The 26023-nt window shown below is 42.6% G+C and overlaps 1 protein-coding gene across 1 annotated transcript; it reads right to left on the bottom strand.

The window, feature by feature from the left end:
- Window positions 1-16717: 16717 nt before the first annotated feature.
- trib1 (tribbles pseudokinase 1) lies at window positions 16718-23834 on the bottom strand. Its single transcript, XM_022197827.2, has 3 exons — window positions 23154-23834; window positions 22074-22366; window positions 16718-19300 (listed from the first exon to the last, which is right to left on the bottom strand). The coding sequence occupies exons 1-3, from the start codon at window positions 23454-23456 to the stop codon at window positions 18826-18828; spliced, it is 1071 nt and encodes a 356-aa protein (XP_022053519.1). The 5' UTR covers window positions 23457-23834; the 3' UTR covers window positions 16718-18825.
- Window positions 23835-26023: the final 2189 nt, after the last annotated feature.

The following is a 26023-nucleotide window of genomic DNA, read 5'->3' as shown; positions in this document are numbered from 1 at the left end:
ACCCTAATGAGGATTAAGCGGTGTATAGATAATGGATGTTTATTTGCTTTCAGTACTCGTGTGTTCAGTACTTTATATGTTATGTGTAAACACAGCCTACAATTCAACCAAAAAGTCCATGGATCTTTGTCATGGCTGCTGTTTAGTACAAACTTACTTTTCTTTTTTTGTTAAAATTTTACATACAGTCACCTCCAAAAGTATTGGAACAAGAAGTTCAATTCCTTTGTTTTTGTTGTATACTAAAGACATTTGGGTTTCAGATAAAAAGATGAATATGACACAAAAGTTCAGAATTCCAGCTTTTATTTTGTGGTATTTACATCAAGATGGGCTAAACAACCCAGGAAAGATGACCTTTTCTTTGAACCCACCCACTTTTCAAGTGAGCTAAAGTATTGGAACAGACATTATTAAATTAACTTAAAGTGAATAACATTTAATATTTGTTGGCATAACCCTTACTTGCAATAATTGCATCGAGCCTGCGACCCATTGACTTCACCAGGCTGTTGCATTCTTCATTAGAAATGCTGTTTCCGGCCTTTACTGCAGCCTCTTTCAGTTCTTGTTTGTTTCTGGGGGTTTCTCCCTTCAGTCTCCTCTTCAGGAGGTAAAATGCATGTTCTATTGGGTTAAGGTCCAGTGATTGACTTGGCCAGTCCAAGACCTTCCACTTCTCCCCCTGATGAAGTCCTTTGTTGTGTTGGCAGTGTGCTTTGGGTCATTGTCTTGTTGCATGATGAAGCTTCTCCCGATTAGTTTGGATTCATTTTTCTGTAAATTGCCAGACAAAATGGTTTTGTAGACATCAGAATTCATTCTGCTACTACCATCATGAGTTACATCATCAATAAAGACTAGTGAGCCTGTTCCAGAAGCAGCCATGCAAGCCCAAGCCATGACACTACCTCCACCATGTTTCACAGATGAGCTTGTATGTTTTGGATCATAAGCAGATCCTTTCTTTCTCCATACTTTGGCCTTTCCATCACTTTGGTAGAGGTTAATCTTGGTCTCATCAGTCCGTAAAACTTTGTTCCAAAACTTTTGTGGCTGATCTCTGTGCTTCTTTGCAAAATCCAATCTGGCCGTCCGATTCTTTTTGCTGATGAGTGGTTTGCATCTTGTGGTATGGCCTCTATATTCCTTCTCTCGAAGTCTTCTTCGAACAGTGGATTGTGACACTTTCACCCCTGCCCTGTGGAGGTTGGCAGTGATGCCAGTGACTGTTGTTTTTGGGTTTTTCTTCACAGCTCTCACAATGTTTCTGTCATCAACTACTGGTGTTACCCTGGGCTGACCTGTTCGATGTTTGTTGCTCAGTACACCAGTAGTTTCTTTCTTTTTCAGAACATTCCAAACTGTTGTAGTGGCTATGCCCAATGTTTGTGCAATAGCTCTGATCAATTTTCCCTCTTCTCTCAGCTACAAAATGGTTTGCTTTTCTCCCATAGACAGCTCTCTGGTCTTCATGTTTGCTTAACTGAAAATGCAGTTTTCACAGGTGAAACCCAAAGCCAAAAACAAGAACTATTTAATGTCTCTGCAATTGATTTAAAAGGCAACACCTGGGCAACTAGAAACACCCATCAGTCACATGTTCCAATACTTTAGCTCACTTGAAAAGTGGGTGGGTTCAAAGAAAAGGTCATCTTTCCTGGGTCGTTTAGCACATCTTGATGTAAATACCACAAAATAAAAGCTGGAATTCTGAACTTTTGTGTCGTATTCATCTTTTTATCTGAAACCCAAATGTCTTCAGTATACAACAAAAACAAAGGAATTGAACTTCTTGTTCCAATACTTTTGGAGGTGACTGTACGACATATAGAATCAATTGATTTTAGTGAAATATCACAATTTGAAGCTTAGTCCTGGTTATTTTTTCTGATGGAACTTCCCGTCTGACATGATTAGTTCAATGGCTGTGAAATTCGAACTGTTCTTTCAGTTTTTACAGTTTCTGGCTCTTATAAATAGTTTAATTATGGTGGTTTTTAAAATAACGACAACATGCCTTTAAAACCCAGTGGTGGGTTTTGAGTCTCAGATGGTTAAATTAACAAAAACACATGAATGGATGTTCATGTTTTCTTCATTTCTATGAAAATAAGAAAATATTAACCTCCATCCATATTAACAAATGTGATATGTTTGGAAATCAAGCAGTGTTCAGTTTTTTTAAGATCTTGAGAAACATTTTCAGCTACTGCTGCTGGACTTTTCTCACTGACAATTAGGTGCCTGACAATCAGATCTTATTGTGTGCAACAGCCCCGTTCAGTGGTGAATAACACTGCAAAAATAGAGACATTTGTTATATAATCATGTTGTTGTTCATTGATTAACATTAAAATGAGATTTAAATCATCCAGACCAGATATAACTCAACCACTCTGTACAGTTTGTTACCTAATCCTCTGAAAAGCAGTTGCATAAAAGTGTAATAACATACACGGGATGTACTCAAGTACCTCCAAACTGTGCAGCACTTTCATAAATGCCCTTCCCACTCCTGAATTAACTTCTGTAAATATGCTCAACGTCCTCTCAAGCGTGCGTTTTTGGACACGAGTACACAAGCAGGACAAGGGTTAATGCTGCTGCTGAGCACAACTGATCTGTGTATTTTCCCTCAAGTACAAAGGGACCTGTGTGCTCCACTTCTAATCCATGGGCTGGAAATGAGCAGCAAGTTGGCTAATGGGCATTTTTAGCGAATAAGAATCATTACAAAGCTGAGTGGCATGAATGGCCGCAGCCACATCCATCGTATACTCATTTAGTGGACACAGCACAGTGTGGCAGAGCAAATCCCCCTACACTGTGCTCTTTGTTCAATTTTGAGCTAATCTCTTTGGCCGATGCACTATTTTTTCTCTGCCGTCAGTTAACTAAACTGCTGATTTATCATTTTTAGAGGGAATTAAGAATTAAACAGCTTATTTACACCCCCTCATATTCCAAACAAATACAAACATAGAAATGTTAGCTCTCCCTGTGGCTGCTTTAGTCTTTATTATCATATTTTTACTTTCAAACTGTTTAGCATTCCTCGGTTTGTCTTTCATATTTTGAAGAGTTATTTCTTTGCCCTCCAACCAGAAATAAAACAACCCCTGACTGGGCCAAATTCCGTCTCATAGCATGGATGATGAAAAACACAAAGTCACTTAATTTCTATTCTCCTCACAGACGTGGCTCTATTGCAGAGAGATTGGCAGTGATTGTGTTCAAGCTCTCAGGTCTGTGGGGGGAAACTAAAAAGACAGGTATTAGGTAGGTTGACACTGTGCCTTTTGAACAAAGCAGGCCTGAAAGCAAAGATACCAAGTGCCCCTTGAAGCATGAGTGACATGCATGAGAGGGTATTTTTGAGTGAAAATACTCAGCAGGATGACAGCAGCGTACTGCTTCATTTTAGTATTTCCCTCAAGACAAAAAAAATGTGACTGCACTCGAGGAGAGAGGAGAACATTTTGCTTTTACCTTGTTGTTTTCTCTATTAATTTCACTTTTGACTTTTTAGCTGGTGATGCTTTCTTGTCTGGAAAATAGGATAAATGTGGATGGGGAGTCGTAGCTGTAAGCTTGTTGGAGGGCGATGTGCACAGTCTTTCCAAGTTCAGATTTTCTTGCATGTACAGATATGGAAAAAAAGTATCAGACCATCGTGGTTTTCTTCAATTTCTTGCTCATTTTAATGCCTGGTACCACTAAAGGAATATTACCTGAAGAATACAATGAACATGGCAAAAAATGCAGCTGATAACATCATATTTTATGTCCTATTCGACATGCTCAAACTTCATTGTATTTCCGAGGTATAGAAGAGGCCATTTCATGTCATAAGCAGCACTGCACATGCAAAGGCCTAGAGTGGGTTCCTGCTGACATTCAAGCCGTAGCACAACTCAGAAGGCAGCCATCTTGGCACCACTGGAAATTGGCTTGAGCTAGAGACAGGTAGCGAAAAAAACTACAAGAAAAAACAAGCCTAACATAGTACTACCAAATTGCCTTCTGGTGGCGGCAGAAAACATCTTTCTACCCACCAGATGACCGTCACTCATCCGTTCCTGTGTCAGGAATCATCATCAGACCTCCAGGGACCTTAATAATGAGTGGGCACTGTGGAGAAATGTGACTTGTTCTGCAAGGACAGTTGGAAACCGACTTCTTGAAGCTGGTCTGAAGTCACAAAGGGCAGGAAGAAGCCCTTCATCAAGGAAAGGCAGAGAAAAGCCCGATTACTCTTTCCTAGGAAACACAAGGATTGGACTGTTGATGATTGGACTAAGGTTCTTTTCAGTGATGAATTCAGGTTTCAGTTGATGCCCACTCCAGCCAACTTACTGGTTAGGAGGAAGTCTGGAGAAGCTACAAACCAGACTGTCTGCCCCTACAGTAAAACATGGGGGTGAATCAGTGATGATCTGGGGTTGTTTCAGTCTGGGTGGAACAGGGCAAATGTAATTGTGTAAAGAGCGAATGAACCAGGTCATATACAGGGCTACTCTTGAAAACAGTCTTCTTCCATCAGCTGGAAAACTCTTTCCTGCCTCCAATGACTGGATTTTCCAACAAGGCAATGCCCCTTACCACATGGCAAGGTCAGTTAAAGCCTGGATGGAGAACCAGAACATTCAAACCATGCCTTGGCCTGCTCAATCACCAGTTCTAAATCCAACTGAAAACCTGTGGAAAATTATCAAATGCAAAATGGAGAACCACAAGCCCAAAAACAAAGCAAATTTGGCTGGAATGGGCAAAACCATGTCAAAAGCTGGTGGAGAGCATGCCAAGACGCATGGCTCCAGCCATCAGAAACAATGGTTATGCAGTCAAGTACTAACTACTGTGTGTATCATGTGACTAAAAGAGACAGAAAAGAAAACATGAGATGTCTAAAAGCTGTTTTTGGCAGTACAATGTCAGTTATTGATGGAAGAACTTAAGTGATTTTGGTTATTATTAAGAAAACCATGGAAAACAGCTAAATATCAGCTCTTAACTTAAACTCTTTTGAGCTATTTTTGTTGTTATCATTATATTTGTCCAAACAAATGCACCTTTAGTTGTACCAGGCACTAAAATGAACAAGAAATTGAAGAAAACGAAGGTGGTCTAACAAGTTTTTCCATGTCTGTAGGTTTTTCCGACAGGCTCCAAGACTTAGTCAAATCAGAGAGTATGCGATTAATCTTTCTTTCAGTCCACCCCGTGCATGCTGGGTTGGACTCAGGTCCCTCATGACTTTGAGCAGAAATAATCAGAACTGGCACCATGAGCACACCAAGCCGTAATTAAAAAACACGGATTATTCAGAGCAGCCTGCCAGTGTGGTTTCATGAATGACACAAAGCTTTCAGGGAGCTCTCTGCTACACCCCATTGTCTCCATTAGCAGCAGCCATGAGTAAGTGATGTCTGTGTCAACACGGCTGCCTGAGTGCACCGAGCTGGTGGCGCAAAAACGCATTTCTAGGAAACTGCGGTGAAACATACAGCGGAACCCATGGCTGAAATGACATGGAGGCTAATTTCTATTCTGTGGTAGCTTTTAGAGGTAAATGGATGTGAGCCTGTGTGGGACATGTTGTGTACATCTGGGACTTGGAATTCATCTTTTCTCTTTTTCTTGCAGGAGCGACATTTATTCTAATCAGAGCATCACACTCAGTTCCCCCAGCGTCCTTTGATATTTGAAAGATAAAGAGAAAAGTACGGACAGAAGATGAAGGTAATGGGTATGAATGGAAGTTCTTTTATTCATTTAGACATATAGTGTCTGTTTCAGCTGCTGTATGGTTTTGTTACACAGAGGGAACGGACTCTAACGCTGACAGATGAAATGCAAATAAGTTGAAGTTTCAGCAAACTGCTTTATCAGAGATGAATAAAAATAGTCAAAGTTGCATTTAAAAACAGCAAGAGATGAACCAAAGTGCAGTGCAATTAAAACAGCGGGCCATGAAACACAATGACAAAAAGACAAATGGGAATAATACAAAGCGATGAAATACAAAGAATAAAAAGTTACAACACACGCTCTACTTCAACTGAACACCAAAAAGTTGGAACAGTTCTTGCATTAAAACGCAAATTGTTTCAGTGATCAGGAGCAGCGACTGCTAAGGCTCAATCTTGGAAATTCAAGAGCATCTGATTGGTCGACCTCAGTGCTCTAACCGGGGTATGATGTTGTAAGAGTTCTGCTAGATAAGATGCCCTTAACCCCTTTAAAACCTTAGAAACAAACAGTAAAAGCATAAAAAAACATCAATCCTGAAGCTGAGAGGAAGTCAGTGTTGAGAGGCCAGTGCTGGTGTTATGTGATCACGCTTTCTTTTCCCTTAGCAAGAGCAGCTGCATTTTGTATCAGCCAAAGTGATGACTGCTCGACACCCACGTACAAAGAATTACAATAGTCTAACAGCGTGATAATAAAGGCATGAATAACTAAAAGTCTTAACTGGAGAAAGTTACTTTTGACAACTGAGGCGAGCCGTCTTTCAAACCCCAAGGAGCTGTCAAAATCACAACAAGGATTTTTTTTTTGCAAAAGATCATTTTTATAAAGCCAAAGGACCTTATAGATGGGACTAAACTTAAAACTCAGGATGCAAATGAGCCTCTTTTCTGACTTTGAGAAGCAGTTAAGAATCTCATTTCTGTAGCTGGGGTTCAAAAAAAGGGTTTCATTTAGTCAGTTGTGCACAAAAAGGGTTTGAGCTGCTCGTCCGGAAACAGATTCTTCACTTTTTAGTTACTCTGCTCAGGTGTGGCTTCAAATGGCATTAACCACACAGCATGACTGACTCTATATTTTTTTTATAATGGATTTCTGCAAAGGTGAAATCTCACAGAAAATTCTAAGGATGTCTTCGTCAAACAGTGCAAAACCTTTCCAGTATTTTAATCATTAATGTATGTAACTCGTCTTTTTCTTCTTCATGGTGAAATTCAGGAAATGTCAATGAAATCCTCCCACCCAAAGCTTAAAAATAACATGTAGATGGTCAAACTGGAGCCCAAACTGGAGGCTGTTTCATGTTGTTTGCCTGAAGTAACGTGAGTGCATGTCTAATGTGATAAAAACCTTAGTTATTTTATATGCTCTAGATCCTTAGATTTCCTCAAAAGCATTGCTTGTGTTCAGTAACACTTGCAAGTTAATTTGTTATCAAGAAAACTCTAGTTAAATCTGCTAAATGGGCATCTGTGCGCTAACATTTTTATTTTCCCTAATCTTTCTTCAACAAATGTGATTGTTTGATTCCTGTATGTAAGCGGACAAAGACAAAGAATAACCTGACCAGGTGCATGAAAACATTGCCCTCTCCTGGACTTCTGTTGTCATTTAGGTGTTCCAACAGGTTTTTATACAGAACACAATCCGACACAGTCAGAGGTGAGTTCCCCAAGCGTTAACACATTAAACATAAAATTAGCTAAACTTAATATATCAGCAAAAATAATTAGAATAAAAAATAAAAGCAAGTTTTCTTGAAAATAAAAATATATGCCTTTCTACTGAAAAGAAAAAAATGTGATGTTTATCTTAGAACGATCAAACACCTACATATAAGAAACTATTTTAAAAAGGCATAAAACCTTTTTCATTTCAAAAAAGAAAAACATTATCTCTGCCAGTGCATTTAAAGGTGAAAGAGAAAGAAACATGCACAGCACGTAAACATTGTTCCCAGTCTAGTCACAGCTTTTGAAGGGTCAAACAGTCCCAAGAAGAATGGAGTAAAGTTTCTGATTTAATTTCACAGTTGATGCACATGTCTGAGGCCTTAATAAAGTCAGTAATGTTTCCTACATTATAGTAAAATCAGTTTTAGACATAGAGAGACATTTTTGCAAAAAAGTTCTCCCATAACTTCAAATTAAAAGCAGGGGCGGAGCTAGACCATTTTCAGGGGTGCTTGAGCACCCCTTAATTTTTTTAAGCACCCCTAGAACTATTGGGCGTTATTTATTTATGTTTATAATAAATTCTGAAATAATTATTAACAGTGTTATTTATTTTACCGTTTCAAACCAAATGTAAAATCTGGCAAAGTCCTCCCTAATTTGACCCCCCCCCCTCCTTTTAGATAATGGTTTGATCCATTAAGATAGCGCAAGTTCCCCTCTACTCTGCCGCTGCGCTGAATGCTGCTCCCACCCCTGTGTGCGTGTGATGGATCGGGCAGAGAGATTGACAGGCTAGCCAACAGAGCCAGCAACTGCAGGTGACTGCAACATTTACTTGGTATTTATACCCTGAAATGAACTCACAAGTTTGTCCATGAAATCTGCATTTATAAGCCTGAGTTGTCTAAACAAACAAACAATCCAGCTAGCCAGCTTGCCTTCTAGCTAGCGAATTTTACTCGTTTAGCCTCGCAAATCACAAAATGAAGCAAGCAATGCTTATGGCATGCCAAACATGAAGGTGAAAAAAGGCTATTTTAATTTCACACTGGTGCCATATCATTGTTTTATCAATGTGTTGTTTGTAGGCCGACCGTCACAAAGGATATTAGGGCATTTTTTTCCAAGAAAACACTATTTTGACTGTTTCTTGAACCAACGAATTAGCCTAGCCGCGCTAGACAACCCACGGCAACGAATTTAATTCTCTGCCAGGGAGGGTCTAGTTACCCTCCGTAAGGCTCGAGGCTGGATTCTCCTAAAACTGGCCGGACCAATCACCATGAAGTGTAGAGTCAGAAGGCGGGCGTAACGAAGTGATGACAGAGGCGTGACGATTCTGACAGAAACAACCAGCGCACAATAAACAGTTATCTTTCGACTCGGCTTTGGCCACAGCCCTTAAAGATTTGAAGCTAAAATTCAACTTGAAAGATAAACAAAGGACGGCACTGAAGTGTTTCATTGAGAAGAAAGACGTATTTGGACTTATGCCGACGGGCTATGGCAAATCCTTGGCTCCGCGGCTCCGCTGGTTGGGAAGCTAATGGGACTTAGCCACAATCTGCTGGTGCTCTCGGAACTACGTCAGCTTATTCGTTGCGTTGATTGGTTGTATACCTACCCAATTGCTGCAGAGGGATTTGATAGACAACCTTTTAGCCCGCCTCCCTCCCTGTCGAGCTTCCCTAGACCCTTGTGCCGTCAGAAACATGGGTGTAGCATGGCTAGGCTACCAACGAATAGTATCTAAGAGAATGACTGAGCTCTGTTATGAATGCAGAAGAGCTGGGTGAGCCGTCGCTTAACATTGGTCAGATGTGCCCCCCCCCCCCCCACACACACACACACACCCCAACCAGGTGCTAAGCACCCCTAGAGCTGAAAGTCTAAAACCGCCCCTGATTAAAAGTAAAATTTGAACACTTGCTCAAAGGGCTTTTTAGAATATCCTTGTTTTGCTCAGGACACCCACCTGAAAGTACACAGAAAGTACAGTAACTCCTAAAATGCTTTCATTTTTTACAATAGATAAATACATGTACAAACACATTGTTAATTATATATAAAAACTAATTCATAACCTCTCTTTGTTGCTTATTTACTTTGCATGTTATTTATATTTGATTTAATCAGAGTACATATATAGCATATCATCAGTAACACTGAAAATCGTTCTGATCACCTACAGTTGTGGTCAATAGTTTACATACACTTATAAAGAACATAATGTCATGGCTCTCTTGAGTTTCCAGTTATTTCTACAACTCTGATTTTTCTCTGATAGAGTGATTGGAACAGATACTTCTTTGTCACAAAAAACATTCATGAAGTTTGCTTCTTTTTTGACTTTATTATGGGTTAACAGAAAAAGTGACCAAATCTGCTTGGTCAAAAATATACATACAGCAACATAAATTAGCAATTTTGGTGACTTAGAAAGTTATGTCAATGAAATGAGCTTCATAGCATTTCCTCTTAACTTTTTATTAGTGATTATGAGTGACTACAGCTGGTTACTTCTCTGAGGCCATTTAAATAGGGCTCAGTGGATACAAATGCCCACAACGGGAAAGTCAGAGGAGCTCAGCACGGATCTGAAAAAGCAAGTCATTGACTTGAACAAATCAGGAAAGTCACTTGGAGCCATTTCAAAGCAGCTGCAGGTCCCAAGAGCAACAGTGCAAACTATTGTTTGTAAGTATAAAGTGCATGGCACTGTTTTGTCACTGCCACGATCAGGAAGAAAATGCAAGCTGTCACCTGCTGCTGAGAGAAAATTGGTCAGGAGGGTTAAGAGTCAACCGAGAACCACCAAAAAGCAGATCTGCCAAGAATTAGAAGCTGCTGGAACAGAGGTGTCAGTGTCCATGGTCAAGCGTGTTTTGCATTGCCATGGACTGAGAGGCTGCCGTGCAAGAAGGAAGTCCTTGCTCCAAAAGCAACACCTTAAGGCTCAACTGAAGTTTGCTGCTGATCACATGGACAAAGATAAGACCTTCTGGAGGAAAGTTCTGTGGTCAGACGAAACAAAAATCGAGCTGTTTGGCCACAATGCCGAGCAATATGTTTGGAGGAGAAAAGGTGAGGCCTTTGACCCCAAGAACACCATGCCTACCGTCAAGCACGGTGGTGGTAGTATTATGCTGTGGAGTTGTTTTGCTGCCCATGGAACTGGGGCTTTACAGAGAGTAAATGGGATAATGAAGAAGGAGGATTACCTTCAAATTGTTCAAGATAACCTAAAATGATCAGCCCGAAGGTTGGGTCTTGGCCACAGTTGGGTGTTCCAAAAGGACAATGACCCCAAACACATCAAAAGTGGTAATGGAATGACTAAATCGGGCTAGAATTAAGGTTTTAGAATGGCCTTATCAAAGTCCTGACTTAAACCCCATTGAGAACGTGGACAATGCTGAAGAAACAAGTCCATGTCAGAAAGTCAACAAATTTAACTGAACTGCACCAGTTCTGTCAAGAGGAGCGGTCAAAGATTCAACCAGAAGCTTGCCAGAAGCTTGTGGATGGCTACCAAAAGCGTCTAATTAAAGTGAAAATGGCCAAGGGACGTGTAAGCAAATATTAGCATTGCTGTATGTATATTTTTGACCCAGCAGATTTGGTCACTTTTTCGGTTAACCCATAATAAAGTCATAAACGAAGCAAACTTCATGAATGTTTTTGTGACAAAGAAGTATCTGTTCCAATTACTCTATCAGAGAAAAATCAGAGTTGTAGAAATAACTGGAACCTCAAGAGAGCCATGACATTATGTTCTTTACAAGTGTATGTAAACTTTTGACCACGACTGTATAGTGTCTTTCAACTGCTGAATGCCTTTTCATTTTTTGTCTTTTCCAGAGAAAAATACTTCTCTGAATTGTAAATCTTGAGTATTTACTGAAAACCTGCTGTGCAGAACTTTTGTTTCCCCCACCTGGCAGTGAGAGGAATCACATAAACACTACCAAAGGATGTTTGTGCTGTAGGGATGCCTTCAGTGTTTGTCCTCCCCGTGAACCCAATGCTTCCTCTTTGTTTTTAGTTGGAGCATCAGAAAGTTCTCTTTGACACTTTCTATGGTTTTCTCTCTTTTAGCTGCTGTAGTCTGTTTGTCTTCAGTAAACCAGTCAGTGTAATCTCTGCAACTCTGTCTTGGATAAGTAGAAGAAAATGGATAAATGATAGGCTCAGTTTAATGGTCTACACTTATATAGCTCCTTTTAAGCTTAAATAGGTCCAGTAGAGTGCCTTGTCATTCACACACTGTGGCATGTGGAAGTGGTGGAGATTGAACTACCAACCTTGTGACTGGAGAAGCCGCTCTTCCACCTGAAGTACTGCTGTCCGCACTATTAGAATTGTGTGAAGGCTTTGGATGTAATGGACGTATGTACAAGTCGTGCTTTCCAGCTTCAAGTTTCAGCTTCCTGTAGCTTTGATACGATTTTGCGCCCACACCACATTCAGTTCAATTCAATTTTATTTATATAGTGCCAATTACAGTCAAATTGTCTCAAGACACTTTACAGAACCCATATGCCTGACCCCCAGAGCAAGCCCCAAGGCGGCAGTGGCAAGGAAAACACCCTTTTAACAGGAACAAAAACCTCGAGCAGAACCCGGCTCTTCATGTGGGGGGTGGGGGGTGGGGGCATCTGCCTGCTGGCCGGACGGGTTGAGAGGGACAGAGGAGGTAGAGAATAGAGAAGTCATGAGGTCGAGGTGTGAAGAGGGGTAAAGGGGTAGAGGTTCTGATCAATATCATGGTAGATACATTTTTTCAGTCTAAAAGAGGTTTCTTGCTCTGAGTAATTCAACATAAAGCTTTCCATTAATAGGAAAGAAGGTGTCAGTTGTCAGAAATATCTTCTTTACACCAGTCGGATAAAGCATGATCAACAAACCCTGAAAATCATCCCACCCACGGCCATGTCATCAGCATATTTTAATATCTTCACAATGTTTTTCTGTTGCGCTTTATTTGCCTGAATGGGAAACAATCGTGATGATGACACAAAGTCCCCAGGAGGCCACTTTGCTTGAAATAACCTCATCAGAGAAGCACTCCTCCTCCCCCTGCTCTCTGTGCTTAAGAGGCTGTTGACCCAGACATCACCTGAGGCTACCGTTTACCTCCAGTGGAGCCTCTCGCTGTCACAGAAAGACGAAGATTACTATACTTTTCCATTTTTTCTTGGAAAGTGTCATTTGCTAGACCTGCGCAGATAACGATTGTTGTCGGCTCTGGTTAATTTACTGATTATTTTTGCGATTTAAAAGCACCATGTGGAGTTTCAGACCTGTAGCCGTGGGGCAGTGTTGCAGGATTACAGGGCCACTGGAAGTAAATATTGAAAAAAACAAAAAGCAATTATCTTTTAATGGTTTATACAGTGTGTTTGTTAGCTCATGTTAATGGGAAAACTAGAATTATCGCCTCATGGTTGAAAGACCACCAACCAGTCAAGTTGTATGTCTGTCCAGACTTGACCTTTGACCTTCTGGATATAAAATATAATAACTTCATCATTTTATTCCATTGTTGAGTGTTTATTATACTAGTATTTTTGAGTCATGGGCAAAAATGTGTTTTCTAAGGTCATCGTTATCGCTGAACACCAACTTATAGTCAGTCCAAGTGAATGTTTGTGAATGAAATTTGCTCAAAGAGTCCCTGATTACTCATGTTCATAAGAATGGGATGGATGTGAGGTTCCAGTGACCAACAAGATCTAATCAGTTCTTTGAGTTCAATTGAACATTTGTGCCAAATTTGAAGCTATTGTTTGGAAGCGTCTCTGAGATGTTGTGTCATCAGAATAGGATGGACGGCCCCAAAATATATGACCATGTCTGTTATTGTCACAAGGGAATGAAATGCTCAAAATACTGTATATGAACTTTAGCCTGAACATAACCGCTGATGTACAGTTATTCTTAGTTTAAAGGAACACAAACAAGCCAGAAAATCTTGTTTCTTCTACAGAAACATTATAATGAGGTGCAGTCAGACCATTCTCCAGTGCTGGTACGGTGCTGTGGAGATAAGACTCTGTGAATGTAAGAAATATTTTATTGTATAATGTATTAATCACAGAAAAGCTGGAAATTTTCACATTTCAGGATCATGTCATAAATGTTTAGCATAATATTTTTAATGAAGTATTAATTACCACAACAGGTGCTTATTTATGTTAAAAGATCAATTTTAGCACGTTGAAAGAATTTTAATGCAGTTGAAAATTATCTTTGGCGCTTTCTAAATCGGTAGATTTTTTTTTAAATTATAAATGTCTTTGTAACTGAAGGCTTTTTAAGGAACCATTAAAAATAAATAGCTATTTATGTCAGCCAGCTCTTCAAAATTGTTAATTCATCAATAAAGCCAGTTAACAAGACTAATTATTTTTAGTGAGTGTCTCCTATAAAACTAAGTAAATAATCAATAAAAGGTCATTTTTAAAGGGCTCTTCCAACACAAATATTCATGAAGTCTGGAATTGTCATGTTAACAAGTTGTCATTCTCATATGTCTAATTAAAAAGTGCCTTCAAGTGTTCTTCTACAAAACATAGAGGTTTGTTACAGTATTGTACCAAACAAGGATATATTGTACAGCGTTCATGCTTCTGACACAAAGCTGTAGTTTGCCGCATCTCCACAAGATTGCAGCAGAGATCCTAAAATCATTTCCCTCACATGAATCCCAGCTATGCCTTTGTGACTCAAGATAAATGGTTAAAATACCAGCCTTATTACAAGCGTTCAGTCTCCTCACTGAACTATGATCAAAACAATACCTCACATTCCTCCCAAGATTTGTATTGTGAAATAAATCGGGTCAAGGAGTCATTTAAACAGAGGGAATGTTTCCATTGCAGCAGTAGACTGATGGTCTGAGCCAACAAGTTCCAGGAAGAAGCAAAATACTTTCTCTCATCTCAGACCGGAGATTGAAGCAGGTGCTTTACTGTCAAATCTCAGATCTGCTTCTTCACTTCCTGGTATGGCGTCGCTGTAATAAACGAGGCTGGATGACAAATACGTTACTGCCTTTTCCTGTGTGATCCGCACAGAGAAACAGAAACAGCCCATTTAGTTTTCACCTGAAGCTTTGAAACTCCACAGTGATGTGCATTTAAAACACAACTGTAGCATTAGTGTTCCTTTAACCTGCCCTTGTAACTCAGTTCTTTCATTTTTATGTTATTAAATGACATCATGGACAGTCAGGGAGATACCAGATCACATCCTGGTTGGTGTGTGTGTGTGTGTGTGTGTGTGTGTGTGTGTGTGTGTGTGTGTGTGTGTGTGTGTGTGTGTGTGTGTGTGTGTGTGTGTGTGTGTGTGTGTGTGTGTGTGTGTGTGTGTGTGTGTGTGTGTGTGGCATTCAACCAACATCGCTAATGCGTCATGAGGAAGTTTGTGAAGTCTGATGTTTAAAAGATCATGTGGTTGGGATACTTCAATGATCCTGGATCAAAAGGAGGGATAAAGTTTACGCTTGTGGTGAAAGGACAGGAGGAGCTCGCCACACAGCCTACCTGTTTCCCAACACCTGACCTCAATTTTCTATGCACCAGAAAACACTTTTGTTAACCACAGCTTTCATTTCAGGTGGTAACTTTCTTTGCCCACCAGCTTTACACTTTAAGAAATGTTTGAGCTCAACAAAACAAATTTAAAGCAACAGATGGCGCCAATCTTTTTGAGTTATGGAATTACGTTCAACCAACAAACTCCATTAAGTTGGTGGGATTAGCTTAATTTACCAATCTTAACCTTCTGAAATGGTTCAAGCATGTTTACATAGGGGAGGGGACCTCCAATCTTAATCTTATTAAGTTACATCAACTTAAATTTTGCTTTAAATCAAATAAATTCAACTTTAAATTACATTGAATTTTAAGTTGATGCAACTACAAACATCATACTGTCAACATAAGTCTTCAAAATAATGTTTGCAACTTAAAACATTATAGAAATCACTACTTTTTATTTTTATTTTTTAAACTATAAAGCCCCTTCAATTACTTTTTAGAATGTAGATGAAAATATTTAGACATATCTGAATGCTAATGAAGCTAGTGGGTTAGCTTAGTCTGATATAAAGACTGGACGATTATAGGTACTGAAATCAGCCTGTCAGGACTCAATGATTTTAATAATACATATTGTTTTTTTATCTGCAAATGAGCTGTTATGTAGACTTTTCTACTTTTCTCCTCCTCCTTCAACGTCTCATACTCACCAATCTAAGCTGCCAGCTTTGCAGTCGTACACTCTACTTGTCAAACTCTCAGCAAGAATGTCAGAAAAACCTTTTTCCTAAAATGAAGAACTGCTCTAATTAAGATTGACTCTTGTAACCTCAGATTGACCTCTTCATACGCACAAAAATATGACTTCCTCACACACCTTCGCACAGACAAATCCCTTGTCAAACACACCCTTTTCCACACGCACTCACACATTTTCCACATAGTCCCTACTTGACCTAATACTAGCCTACTTTTTCAGGGGCCCTATTGTCATCCCCCGAGGAGCCTGGCTCTGATGTGTTAGGCAATCGTTGGTTTGGCAGCTTCCCAGCATCTGAGACACTCCAGCTACCCTGTTGATACCTAATCTGACTCTTCGGCTCACACACACATATACATATGCACACAGACACGCAGGCAGGTATGCACATGAACACACAAACGCACAACGCTTACGCAAGCCCCGGCCAGCCATGCCTAGGGTAGTCATAACACACAGAGGGTGGAGACATGCCAAGCTCTTATAGGTCAAACAAATGATTCACAAGCACAAGTGGACTGGGTATGAAAGAATACGTGGATGTGAGTTTTAATAGTGCTGTTGTTCAGTGTTTGATGACTTGACCTGAAGCTCCACCGGTTAACGTTGAAGCTGGAGGGAAAAAAAGGAGCGAGAGCAGCGCTTATGCTCCCCCTTGTGTATTCCAGGAAGAGACACTGACCCACTATTGACATTTGTGTGTTTGAGGAGTTAAATGTTACATTACGCAAAGGTCAGAGAGAAGAGTAAACGGTTGGAGGCGCAGATGGCGAGAGAGGATTTTTTTTCTCTCTTTTTTCCTCTTGCAAGGATGAAATTGAAAGCGCTGAGGGAAATGAGAAAACGCATTGTTCTCTCTTGCCGTGATGAAGAGCTGTGTGGAGAAAGAAATTGTCACAGGAAGAGCTCTGAGGCACGCAGGTGTTCGCATGGGTGTGCGTGAGACAACGATGAGCGGCAGCGCTGAGAAAGAACAAGCCGTGTGAATATGAAAAAATGTGATCTTTATTCAACAACTCCACACATATTTCAAATATACATATTTACACATTTTGTACAATGAATATAACTCTTGTGTGTAACCTGTGTGGGCTAATAATAGCCTCTAGGTCGTGTCACAAATACATAATTCACAGTGCAATATGAAGATTGTGCACCCGTGTCAGTTTAATCTACACGTCACATGAACCCGTGACTCTCTCTACATGTATCAACCAGAAACAAAATCACAAATCTCTTAAATTACTTTTCTGTGAGGGACAAACTCAGATTGTCACAAGTCTCTTCCTATCTGGTAGCAGATCAGAGAAAATAACTGAAGGCGTTTTGTTAGCCTGACCCAAAGTTAAATGCACAGCACGTTCTCAGATTTGCCAGATTTAGTACCATTGTCAACATTAGTGTGCCAGGACAAAATAAAAACATCTGGCTGCAGACTTGTAGTAGCTTGTAACTGTCACAAACTAACAAAAAGCATATTTTTAGAGTGTGGTACATCATGTCACTAACTATGAGGACTAGTCTCCATGGATCCACAGCTTTCAACAGAGAAAAAAAAAAGGGAAAAAAGTACCATTAAAGAGGTGAAACGGTCTGAACAGATTCTTCCAGCCAAGGTCAGGAACATTCTCTGCAGACACGCTCAAGTGTTGAGTCATCAACAGACAACCAACATCAAATATCGCCTGATTGCCACTGATTCAGAGTCATTCAGTTTATGAAACACAGCGATATGGGCACAACACTCAGCACAGCGCGGCTTTGTTAAAGCAAAAAAACGGCTTGACATAATGTTCCGACTGAAATGAACAAAACGGGTTCAACTGCTCAGCTGAGAAAGTCTTCATTTTTCTGTAATGTGTTTCTGATTTGAAGGCTCCTTAAGTGGATATTTTGACACATCTCTTAAAAAACACACACATTATTAGATTGAAACAAAAATTAGATGACATCAGTAGAAAGAACCGTTTGAGTTCTCGGCGTGTTTTTACTTTTCCTACTGAAATCCCACTGCTGCCTTCAGCCGCAAGAGTTATCAACGATCTCTGTTGCAGCTGAGGCATGTGACCACGTCTTTAAAGCGAGACTTGCTCCCAGCATTTTGCTTTAAACCAGAAGCATTAGTGTTAGGTTTAGCTGTGGTTAATTGCACACAGGCAGGATTTCAGGCGAGCTAAATGGACTGATCGCACTCATGTACACAAGGTCAGATTAGATACTTCCCCTTCAGATGCAACCTTTGAGGGAAAGTTTCAGCTCTGGGCACGTTTTAGAAAAGGTAAATAGTCAAGATGCACCATTCCCTGCTGGCCATTTACAAGGATTTGTGTTAGCCTGGAGTCACAGCTTGTTATTGAGTGCGTGTGACAAGCTTTTCCCACTTTTCCGCAAGTCTTACACCAGTAACACCCTGCCTTTCTCAACCTTCTGCGCGTGGTGTGATATTTGTAAATGCTCTCCATTTGCTGAGACATTGCCAGATTGGCAGTGAGACACCTTCGTAGTGTCCCACTGAGTATGACACATCAGTCCTCTGCTAGCCATCTTTCTCACTCTGTGTCGCTGTCTGCTTCGAGACGTCAAGCTTCTCGCTCGGTCTTCCTCGAGTTGATCGGTGAGTCAGCCTCGAAGCCTGCAGCCTGGTCAGAGAGTGAGAGGAACAACATCTCCTCGCCTCCCATTCAAGATTCATCTAATGCAGTACGAAGCCTCATGAATTCAGGCCCAGCATTGATGACTACTGTTTTATCTGGGGGGCTTAAACTCCTCTGATACAGTCATAGGAGCCTGCAGACATTATTTTTTTAACTTAATCTGGCAAATTCTGACTCATTGTTATATCTTTTAGCACCAAATAATTTCAAAAACACACATATAGAAACACAATGAACGATCATTGTGGACAATGCCCTTAGCAAGTAACATGTATACAACAACAAAATACAGTACAGTAAGTAGAAAGCTTGAGGGTGTATGTACACACAACAGTACACAAATGGGTTTCTAAAAAGTGCCAATGTAAAAAATAACGACGATGAATCCCTCATAGCAAATTTTGTTTTGGTCCCTCAGTCAGGCCGAGTTGAGTCCGTCAGCAGAACAGATCATCGTCCTCTTCCACATCAAAGGACGGCACCGTCTGTTCCGCCGAGCTCACTTCCGTCTCACCCAGCGCCACTTCCTGGGACGACGGCGGCAGGTGGAACCATGGGTGAGCGAGCAGCTCTGCCGCTGTGAGTCTCTCCCACGGTTCTTTCCTCAGCAGGCTCTGGAGCAGACACTTGGCTTTGGGCGACAAGCCCTCCGGCAAACAGCACTGGCCTCGACGAATTTTGGAAAACAGCGTTGCCGGGTCCGGGTCGTGGAAGGGGTAGCGCCCGACAAGCATGGTGTACAGCATGACGCCCAGGCTCCACATGTCGGCCATCTTGCCGGAGTAAGGCGTGAAGCCGCTGAGGATCTCCGGGCTGACGTATGCGGGACAGCCGTGGGTGTCTGACATGGAGTCGTCGTTGGGGTCTTCCAGGACGCGGCAGTCCTCGAGGCTTTCTAGTCTCACCTGTGTCCTGTCGGGGAAAAGTTCACATAAGGTCAGGACATTTGGAATGACCTTTAACAAAATGTTTAATTTAGTTGAAGCAGGTCTGTTAGTTGGACTTAAAACAGCTATACAACAACTGCAACAACAACAGAGGGCTTAAAATGAATTAGGAACATCCTTCCTTTAGCCTTAATCTGCAGTGTGCACAGACAGATGGGCAGACCGCCACACACATAGCGTAGATAAATACAACACACACACACACCAGTGAACTTACTGTGACCTAAGTGCACCACAGTGAGTCCCGTTTAAGAAACAGAGCTGCCTAAGCAAATTTCCAATGACTCCCTGGCACTCACATGGTCACGTAAACACACATATAAATATACTACTCCAACAGTCCCCTCCTCCTCCTCCTTCCTTGCTCACTCACACACTCTATGCTATATTTAGCCATGTTAATGACAGGACGTACATTTAGTCCTGCACCAGAGCAACTAAGATTGTGAGTGCGTATTTGCAGAATGAGACATTTACCAGTGAAAGAACCATTACACAAACATAGAACATATGATGGGAAGGTTTTGCCTCTTCCAGGGATGACAAAAAAAAACTCCCTACAGCAACAACTCTGCTTAAAAATCAATTTGTGTGCATTGATTGAGGTTTTTTATCACACAAACACACACAAGAACTGCTCTGTTTGATCTCTCATTCAAGGTGTTGGGGGGGCGACTCTTGAGAGACAGAGTGGCTGCAGAGAGGACGAAAAGAGTGACAGCCAGAGGAGGGCCGAGACAGAAAGCAAATGATATTTAAACGGCGAGATAGTGGAGGAGATAAGTCAGGAGAGGAGAAAGAGAGATGCAGACAGAAAAGGAAACAGAACAGAGAGAGTTAGAGGGGTGGAGAGAGTGACTCATCCTTCTGTTGAGAGTACATATCTTCTCTCCTCCTCCTCTCTCTCTCTTTCTCTCTCTCTCCAGTCGAGGCTATCTGCACCTGGGTCCCACACTTGCGGCGCCAGCCATCCCATAATTACCCTCAAATGGCTGTTGCCACATCAGTGACGCACGGGGAGGCTGGCCTGACAGTGAAGCTTTGCATGCTTCACAGTGCTAGTCACCTTCCCTAAACTGGCTTTTCCAACTGCACTGTGTGTGTGCGTGCGTGTGTGTGTGTGAATCGCAGATAGCATTTGTCAAATTGTTGTGACTTTCTCTGTCTCTGGCTCGGGAGCTGCATTGTTGGCCGGGGCATTGCATCACAGCTTGTGTGTCGGGGCTTTGAAAGCCGTCTGATTGTGAATTTGGAAGAATGTATGACAGAATAAATGAGGTCATAAGGAATTGTAACAGTTCAAGGAGACTTATGTTGACTTTTGTGTGCGGTTGGACGAAAGCGAGCGATCTCGAAAGGATTTTTTTTTTGTGCAGATACTGCTTAGCTCCATTATGTCACACAGCCATTTAATGTAATCAGCAAAAATAATCCTGCAGGTTTGTTTTCAAAATCACATCACAGTGAGATCTTTTCTTGTGCCGCTGCTTTAGTGCGTCGCCGGGCAAAAAAACAGAAGCTGTCATCCCACAACTTTGTGGGTCAAGTGGGTCTTGTGGGTCAGTCTTGCAACATTAGCGCTGCAGTGCCGTCACCCTGCTAACGGAACGCTGAGCACCCAGCCGTTTCAAACTCGCAGCTTCACAGCTCTGAATGTGCAATCAGCGCACATACAAACATGCATGTATGGACGCACGCATACAAAGAATGAAAATGAGCCGTGCAGGGCCCCCCCCGCTCCTCTTCCCCTCTGCACATATACACTGTGACTCATCGCTCTGCAGCCGTATAGCTATCAGAGGGACACAACCGACTTCAACTTCTCTCACTGGCTGTCCGCTCTCATTCATCCGCTGTGACCCCTGCAAACCCAGAGGTCATGGCCGGAGAATGTTACTGTTGAAAAGTCTCCATGAAAAAAAGAAGAGAAAGCCTTTGGAAAGCCGAGGAGGAGGGGGCTGTGTGGGATCAGCGGGCGCTTACAGGAAAGAGAGTGACGCAAGGGCAAAGAGGCGACAAATAGTTTTGTAAGCAGGGATTCTGTGTGTCTTCCTGAACAGAATGTAGCACTCAGAGATGCAGACATTAGGGCATATGTGTGTGTGTGTGTGTGTGTGTGTGTGGGAGCCGGTTCAAAGGATAGTACTTTGAACTAGTCCCTCGTGGATGAAAGTGTATCTTGAATGAAACCTTGTTGGAAGCATCAATTATTCCACAGCCCAGCCATGATGTAATTTATTAATAAATAATGAGTAATAAATATATTCTAATATATAGACCGCAGAAGGCCACGATTGTCTCATTCAGCAGCCTCGTCTCGCGGCCATGCCAAACTACCACCCACCACATTCACACACACACACACACACACACACACACACACACACACACACACACACACACACACACGCACGGCAAACACACAACACGCATACAAAGAGACACGTCGAGAGCGAGAGAGTGAGAAGAGGGAGACAGACAGAGAGGGCGAAAATCTGGGAAGCAAAGCAGTCTGCCTCCACAAGTACAGAACCTCCTACTCTCTCTGTGCCCACATTGGTATCTGCACACATGGCCTGTGTGTAGCAGCTTCTGCCATGCTCGCTCCGTGTCCTCACTGGCATGTGCCACTACACTGCAACTACTTCAAGTCTGAGAGCATCCAAAGAAAGTTAACTCTCACACTTGCTGGATGGTGCACAGCTCACCAAAGCTTCCAGAAATGCAGCACATCTCACCTTTTCTCATCGGTGAAGACAAACTTGCGCAGCTTGAGGTCACCCAGCACGATGCCGGCCTGGTGGCAGTGTGCCACGGCCACGGCCACCTGACGGAAGAGCCTGCAGGCGTGTTCCTCGTCCAGCCGGCGACAGCTCTTCACCAGGGTGTGCATGTCACCAAAATCCTTCTCCAGGAACACGTAGGCCTTGCGTTCACCCAGGATGATGTCCCTGATGCCGGCCACATTCTTGTGTGCTGGTAGAATCCCGTAGGCTCTGATCTTCTCCTGGTAAACCCCCATATCGAAGACCTGGGAAGAGAAAGGGGGGAAAAGATGAGAGAAAGGGATGGAAATGAGGAAGGAGGGAAGGAGTGAGTGTGAGGAGGAGGAGGCAGTGGGTCAGTGTGTTCTTAATGATCATGTGAGGAAACAGGCATGCAAAAATTTGGCAGGGAGATAAAAAAAAGGCGTAGGATATGCTTTGATTCCAGCTCTATACAGTGCTTTTGCAAAAGCATGACAAATGAATCACCGAGGCGAGAAGCGATTAACTTTATTAATCAACAAAGCCAAACGCCTGCAGCTCTGTCATGCAAACACACGGACGGATGTGGAACAGTGGAGGGCCCTGTCCCCTATCTGGACAGATCCCTATCATGATCTTTCCGTATTTATTTATTTATTTATTCATTTCTGCCTCTCATGTTTGCATTTTTTTCTGTGTCACAGCGTGGCGTATTGCAGTGACGTGTATGCAAATGAGGCGAGTTGACAGACAGTGTGGAGCTCAGTGCCACGGATAAGGTGGACTGGAAACAGGCTGCAGATCCACAATGCACTGCTCTGTCATCTTCTTGTAAACAGATTTCACATAATAGAGGCTTATTTAGTTCCGTATTTAAATAAATCCGTGAGGCAACGCCGCTGCTATTACGCAAAGCGCAACACATTTCGCGTGAGAATGACATTCGGCGAGAAAAGAAAAAAAAAAAAGTCAGCTAAATACGGATGACATGTCAGACGGTGTGTTGAGCAACGCGACGTCTTGAAACATCATTCATTGAAAGAAATTGCACAATGACGGGGTTGCGCATACCTTACACAGTAGCTCATCGCCAGTATCGGTGTTCATCGCGCTGTGCACGCTCTCCCGGTCCGCCAGAGGTAGAAGCAGGAACGGTCCTATCCTGGACGGTCCCTGGTGGCTCGGTGGGATAGGGGTCGGCACCGGGCTGACCGGGGAACTGGGTGAAGTGAGTCCTCCGTGCGCGTCCCCAGCCTCGGCGCTCAGCCTGGCGCATTTGGCCGGCGGCTGGTCGTCCGAGTCCAGCCGCTTATGCGCGACTCTCCCGGTGGTGCGGATGCAGACAGCCGGGCTGCTCCACTGCTGCAAGTTCATCCTGATTGGCCGGTTCACCGTGAAAAAAAGCCCCAAATTTAAAATAAAAATCTTTTTAAGGTGTCTCTTGCTGGTGGTTAGAAAAAACTACAAAGTGTGCACTCCATTCCTCCGTGCGGGGCGCATGGTTAAGTTGGAAGTTCGGCGCGTATTTCTTGGTAATAATCCAACGAGAGGAGACCGCTCGTGTGGCTCTGAGGTCTGTTGTACTTTTGGTGAGAAAAATTCCGATCCCTTTAGAGCCCCGGAGTGAGAGAGACAGACAGAGAGAGAAAGGGAGACAGTGGGAGAGAGAGAGGGAGAGAAAGAGAGACCGCCTCACACTAACAGAGAGGCTGAGAGTGAGTGAGTGAGTGAGTGAGCCGCTCCACTGATGTTGAGCTCAAACACTCCGCCCGACCAGTCCAGCCTCCTGGTGACACAACCATTGAGCAATCCTGTAACGGCACCGACTCCAGCTCTGATGACACTGTATTACCTTTCACAGACCTTTCGCATATGGTTCAAACATTATTCTTTCTCTCTCTCTAGATGTTTGTCAGGGTGTCATGAATCTCCACATTCCTACTCTTGAGATTTTGCTGATACCAAAGAACCTGAGAGCAACCAGGGAATCATCTGTTACTTATCAGGGCTTGCCCTCATCAAGCAGCATGCTGCACATGTTTTAGACAATAATTAACAGTGTTTAAAACTCTGACTCAGTTGTTCCTGCTGCTATTTATTACCAGGTGTAACAGTTCCTCCACTGACCTCCTGTGTGCCACCTGAGCTGTTTGCTCTCCAAATGTTAGGCCCCAAGTGTGAACTATAGTCCCCATAAGGGGCTCCTGTGTAGGACCCTGGCTTTAACATCAGCATGATATTTTCCCATGCTGGGCCTGTAGTGTGGATATGACTCACCCCCATAAAGCTGGGCTATAAGCATTCACATAAAATATGCTAGTGTGGCTCGGTAAACAGCATCATAGCAGCTGGGCTCCCACAGACACCGAAGTTCAAAATCCTCAAACACCCAAATAGCACTAACAAGCGAGCCAACACTTTGCAATCTGTGTGAGAATTATGCAATAATCCTGAAAAATATAAACAGCGAACTATGGACTTCAGAATGCAGGAACTTGAAATTGAAGGGTGAAGTACAGGCAGAGATTCCTGTAACGATGAGATGAGCTGACGGTAGGTAATTATAAATGTGCATGTTTGTGTGTGTTTGTCTGGGTGTGTTACACGCGTGACCATGTGCGTGTTGCGCAAGAGTTCTCTTTTTCCACTGCTTTATGTCGAACAAGCGCAGTGGAGGCTCACTGAGCGTTCACTAAAACACAGAGCACCAGCTGGCCTCTGAGTGTGTGTGTTTGTGTGTGTGCACCATCACCCCTCTTTTGTACAAACCCCTCCTGCCAAACAGAAGCATGCCGTTCCAAACAACTTCTTTTCACATTTCTCGCACAGTTCCTTCTACCAGAGGTCACACACTTAACCAGGTCACAGCAGTTGGGCTCAGCTTGACTCAAAAAAGGTCACACAAACCTGTTTCTGCAGGCTGTCCAAACATGGATGAGCTGCAGATTCCATAGGAATGATGAGTGTTATTTTTAGGCCTCACATTCTTTCTTTGTGCAGTGGTCGTCCTACGAAAAAGGTGACTCACCGACTGATTGATGTGTGTGTCTCTCTGTGAGCAAGTGTGTTTGTCATGCTGCCGAGCAGGCACAGGAACAGGTTTCCTCTCGCTGCGGTCCCTTCTTTCTCTGTTTGAGAAGTTCAGAAAACAGGATGAGCAGTCACTGTGGGAACGGGCAGCAGAGGTGCTGAAGGCCGAAGAGGTTTATTGTTGTCTGACATCAAAGCAATGATGCCTGTTTGCAGCTTGTTTGTGTGTGACGCAGCGCTGAGGTGAACACTGGAAAACCTGAGTGAGTCGTGTTGACTAAACAAAGCGTTTGCATGTGTGTATCTGTGTCACTGAGAGCCACATGGAGATGTATAGGTTGTGTATTAACTCTTACACGATTTAGATTATGTTGCTGAGCAGCAGGTTGTAGCTTATGGGTTGAATAGCTGGTCAGCCTGTGTGTGTGTTTACATGTAATGTTTGTGTATACACTGTCTGTGTAGGAGTGTGTCTGGATCGTCATGCCAGTGAGTGAGAGGAGAAAACAGCATTCAGGGCATGCTCTCCCTTGTTATAATTAGCTGAGTCACTCACCACTGGCAGCGGTAAAGAGAGGCTGGGAATTGATCTGCTCTGAGAATAGTTCAGATCGGATCTGGCTGACAGCCCGCCATCACTGTGAATTATTCTTCATGTGGGTTCATCTGTCACCGTGGACACACACGCATGCAGATGTAAAAAATGACACGGCCGCAGATTTGAGATTCACACAAAACTCACGACATGAAACTTTACTGCCTACCTCAAAGTAAATCCAGTGAATATATTTTGGATGATCCTTACAGCAGCCTTAGATTAGCTTCGTGTTTGCTCATTGATAACTTTCCGTGTTGCCAATGGAAACGCCTAATAATGAGATGAACTGAGCAAGTCATAAATAAATATAAAG

Source organism: Acanthochromis polyacanthus, chromosome 11 (genome assembly GCF_021347895.1).
Source record: "Acanthochromis polyacanthus isolate Apoly-LR-REF ecotype Palm Island chromosome 11, KAUST_Apoly_ChrSc, whole genome shotgun sequence".
NCBI lineage: Eukaryota > Metazoa > Chordata > Actinopteri > Pomacentridae > Acanthochromis > Acanthochromis polyacanthus.
Note: the sequence above shows the minus strand (reverse complement) of the source record. Positions and strands in the feature narration are given on the sequence as shown.

Coding starts and splice junctions, on each gene's coding strand:
- trib1 (XM_022197827.2), bottom strand. CDS start 23,456: ATGAACTTGCAGCAGTGGAGCAGCCCGGCTGTCTGCATCCGCACCACC. Junction 22,367..23,153: donor GCGATGAGCTACTGTGTAAG/GTATGCGCAACC, acceptor TTCTCTTCCCAG/GTCTTCGATATGGGGGTTTA. Junction 19,301..22,073: donor GTCTTCACCGATGAGAAAAG/GTGAGATGTGCT, acceptor TTTCCCCGACAG/GACACAGGTGAGACTAGAAA.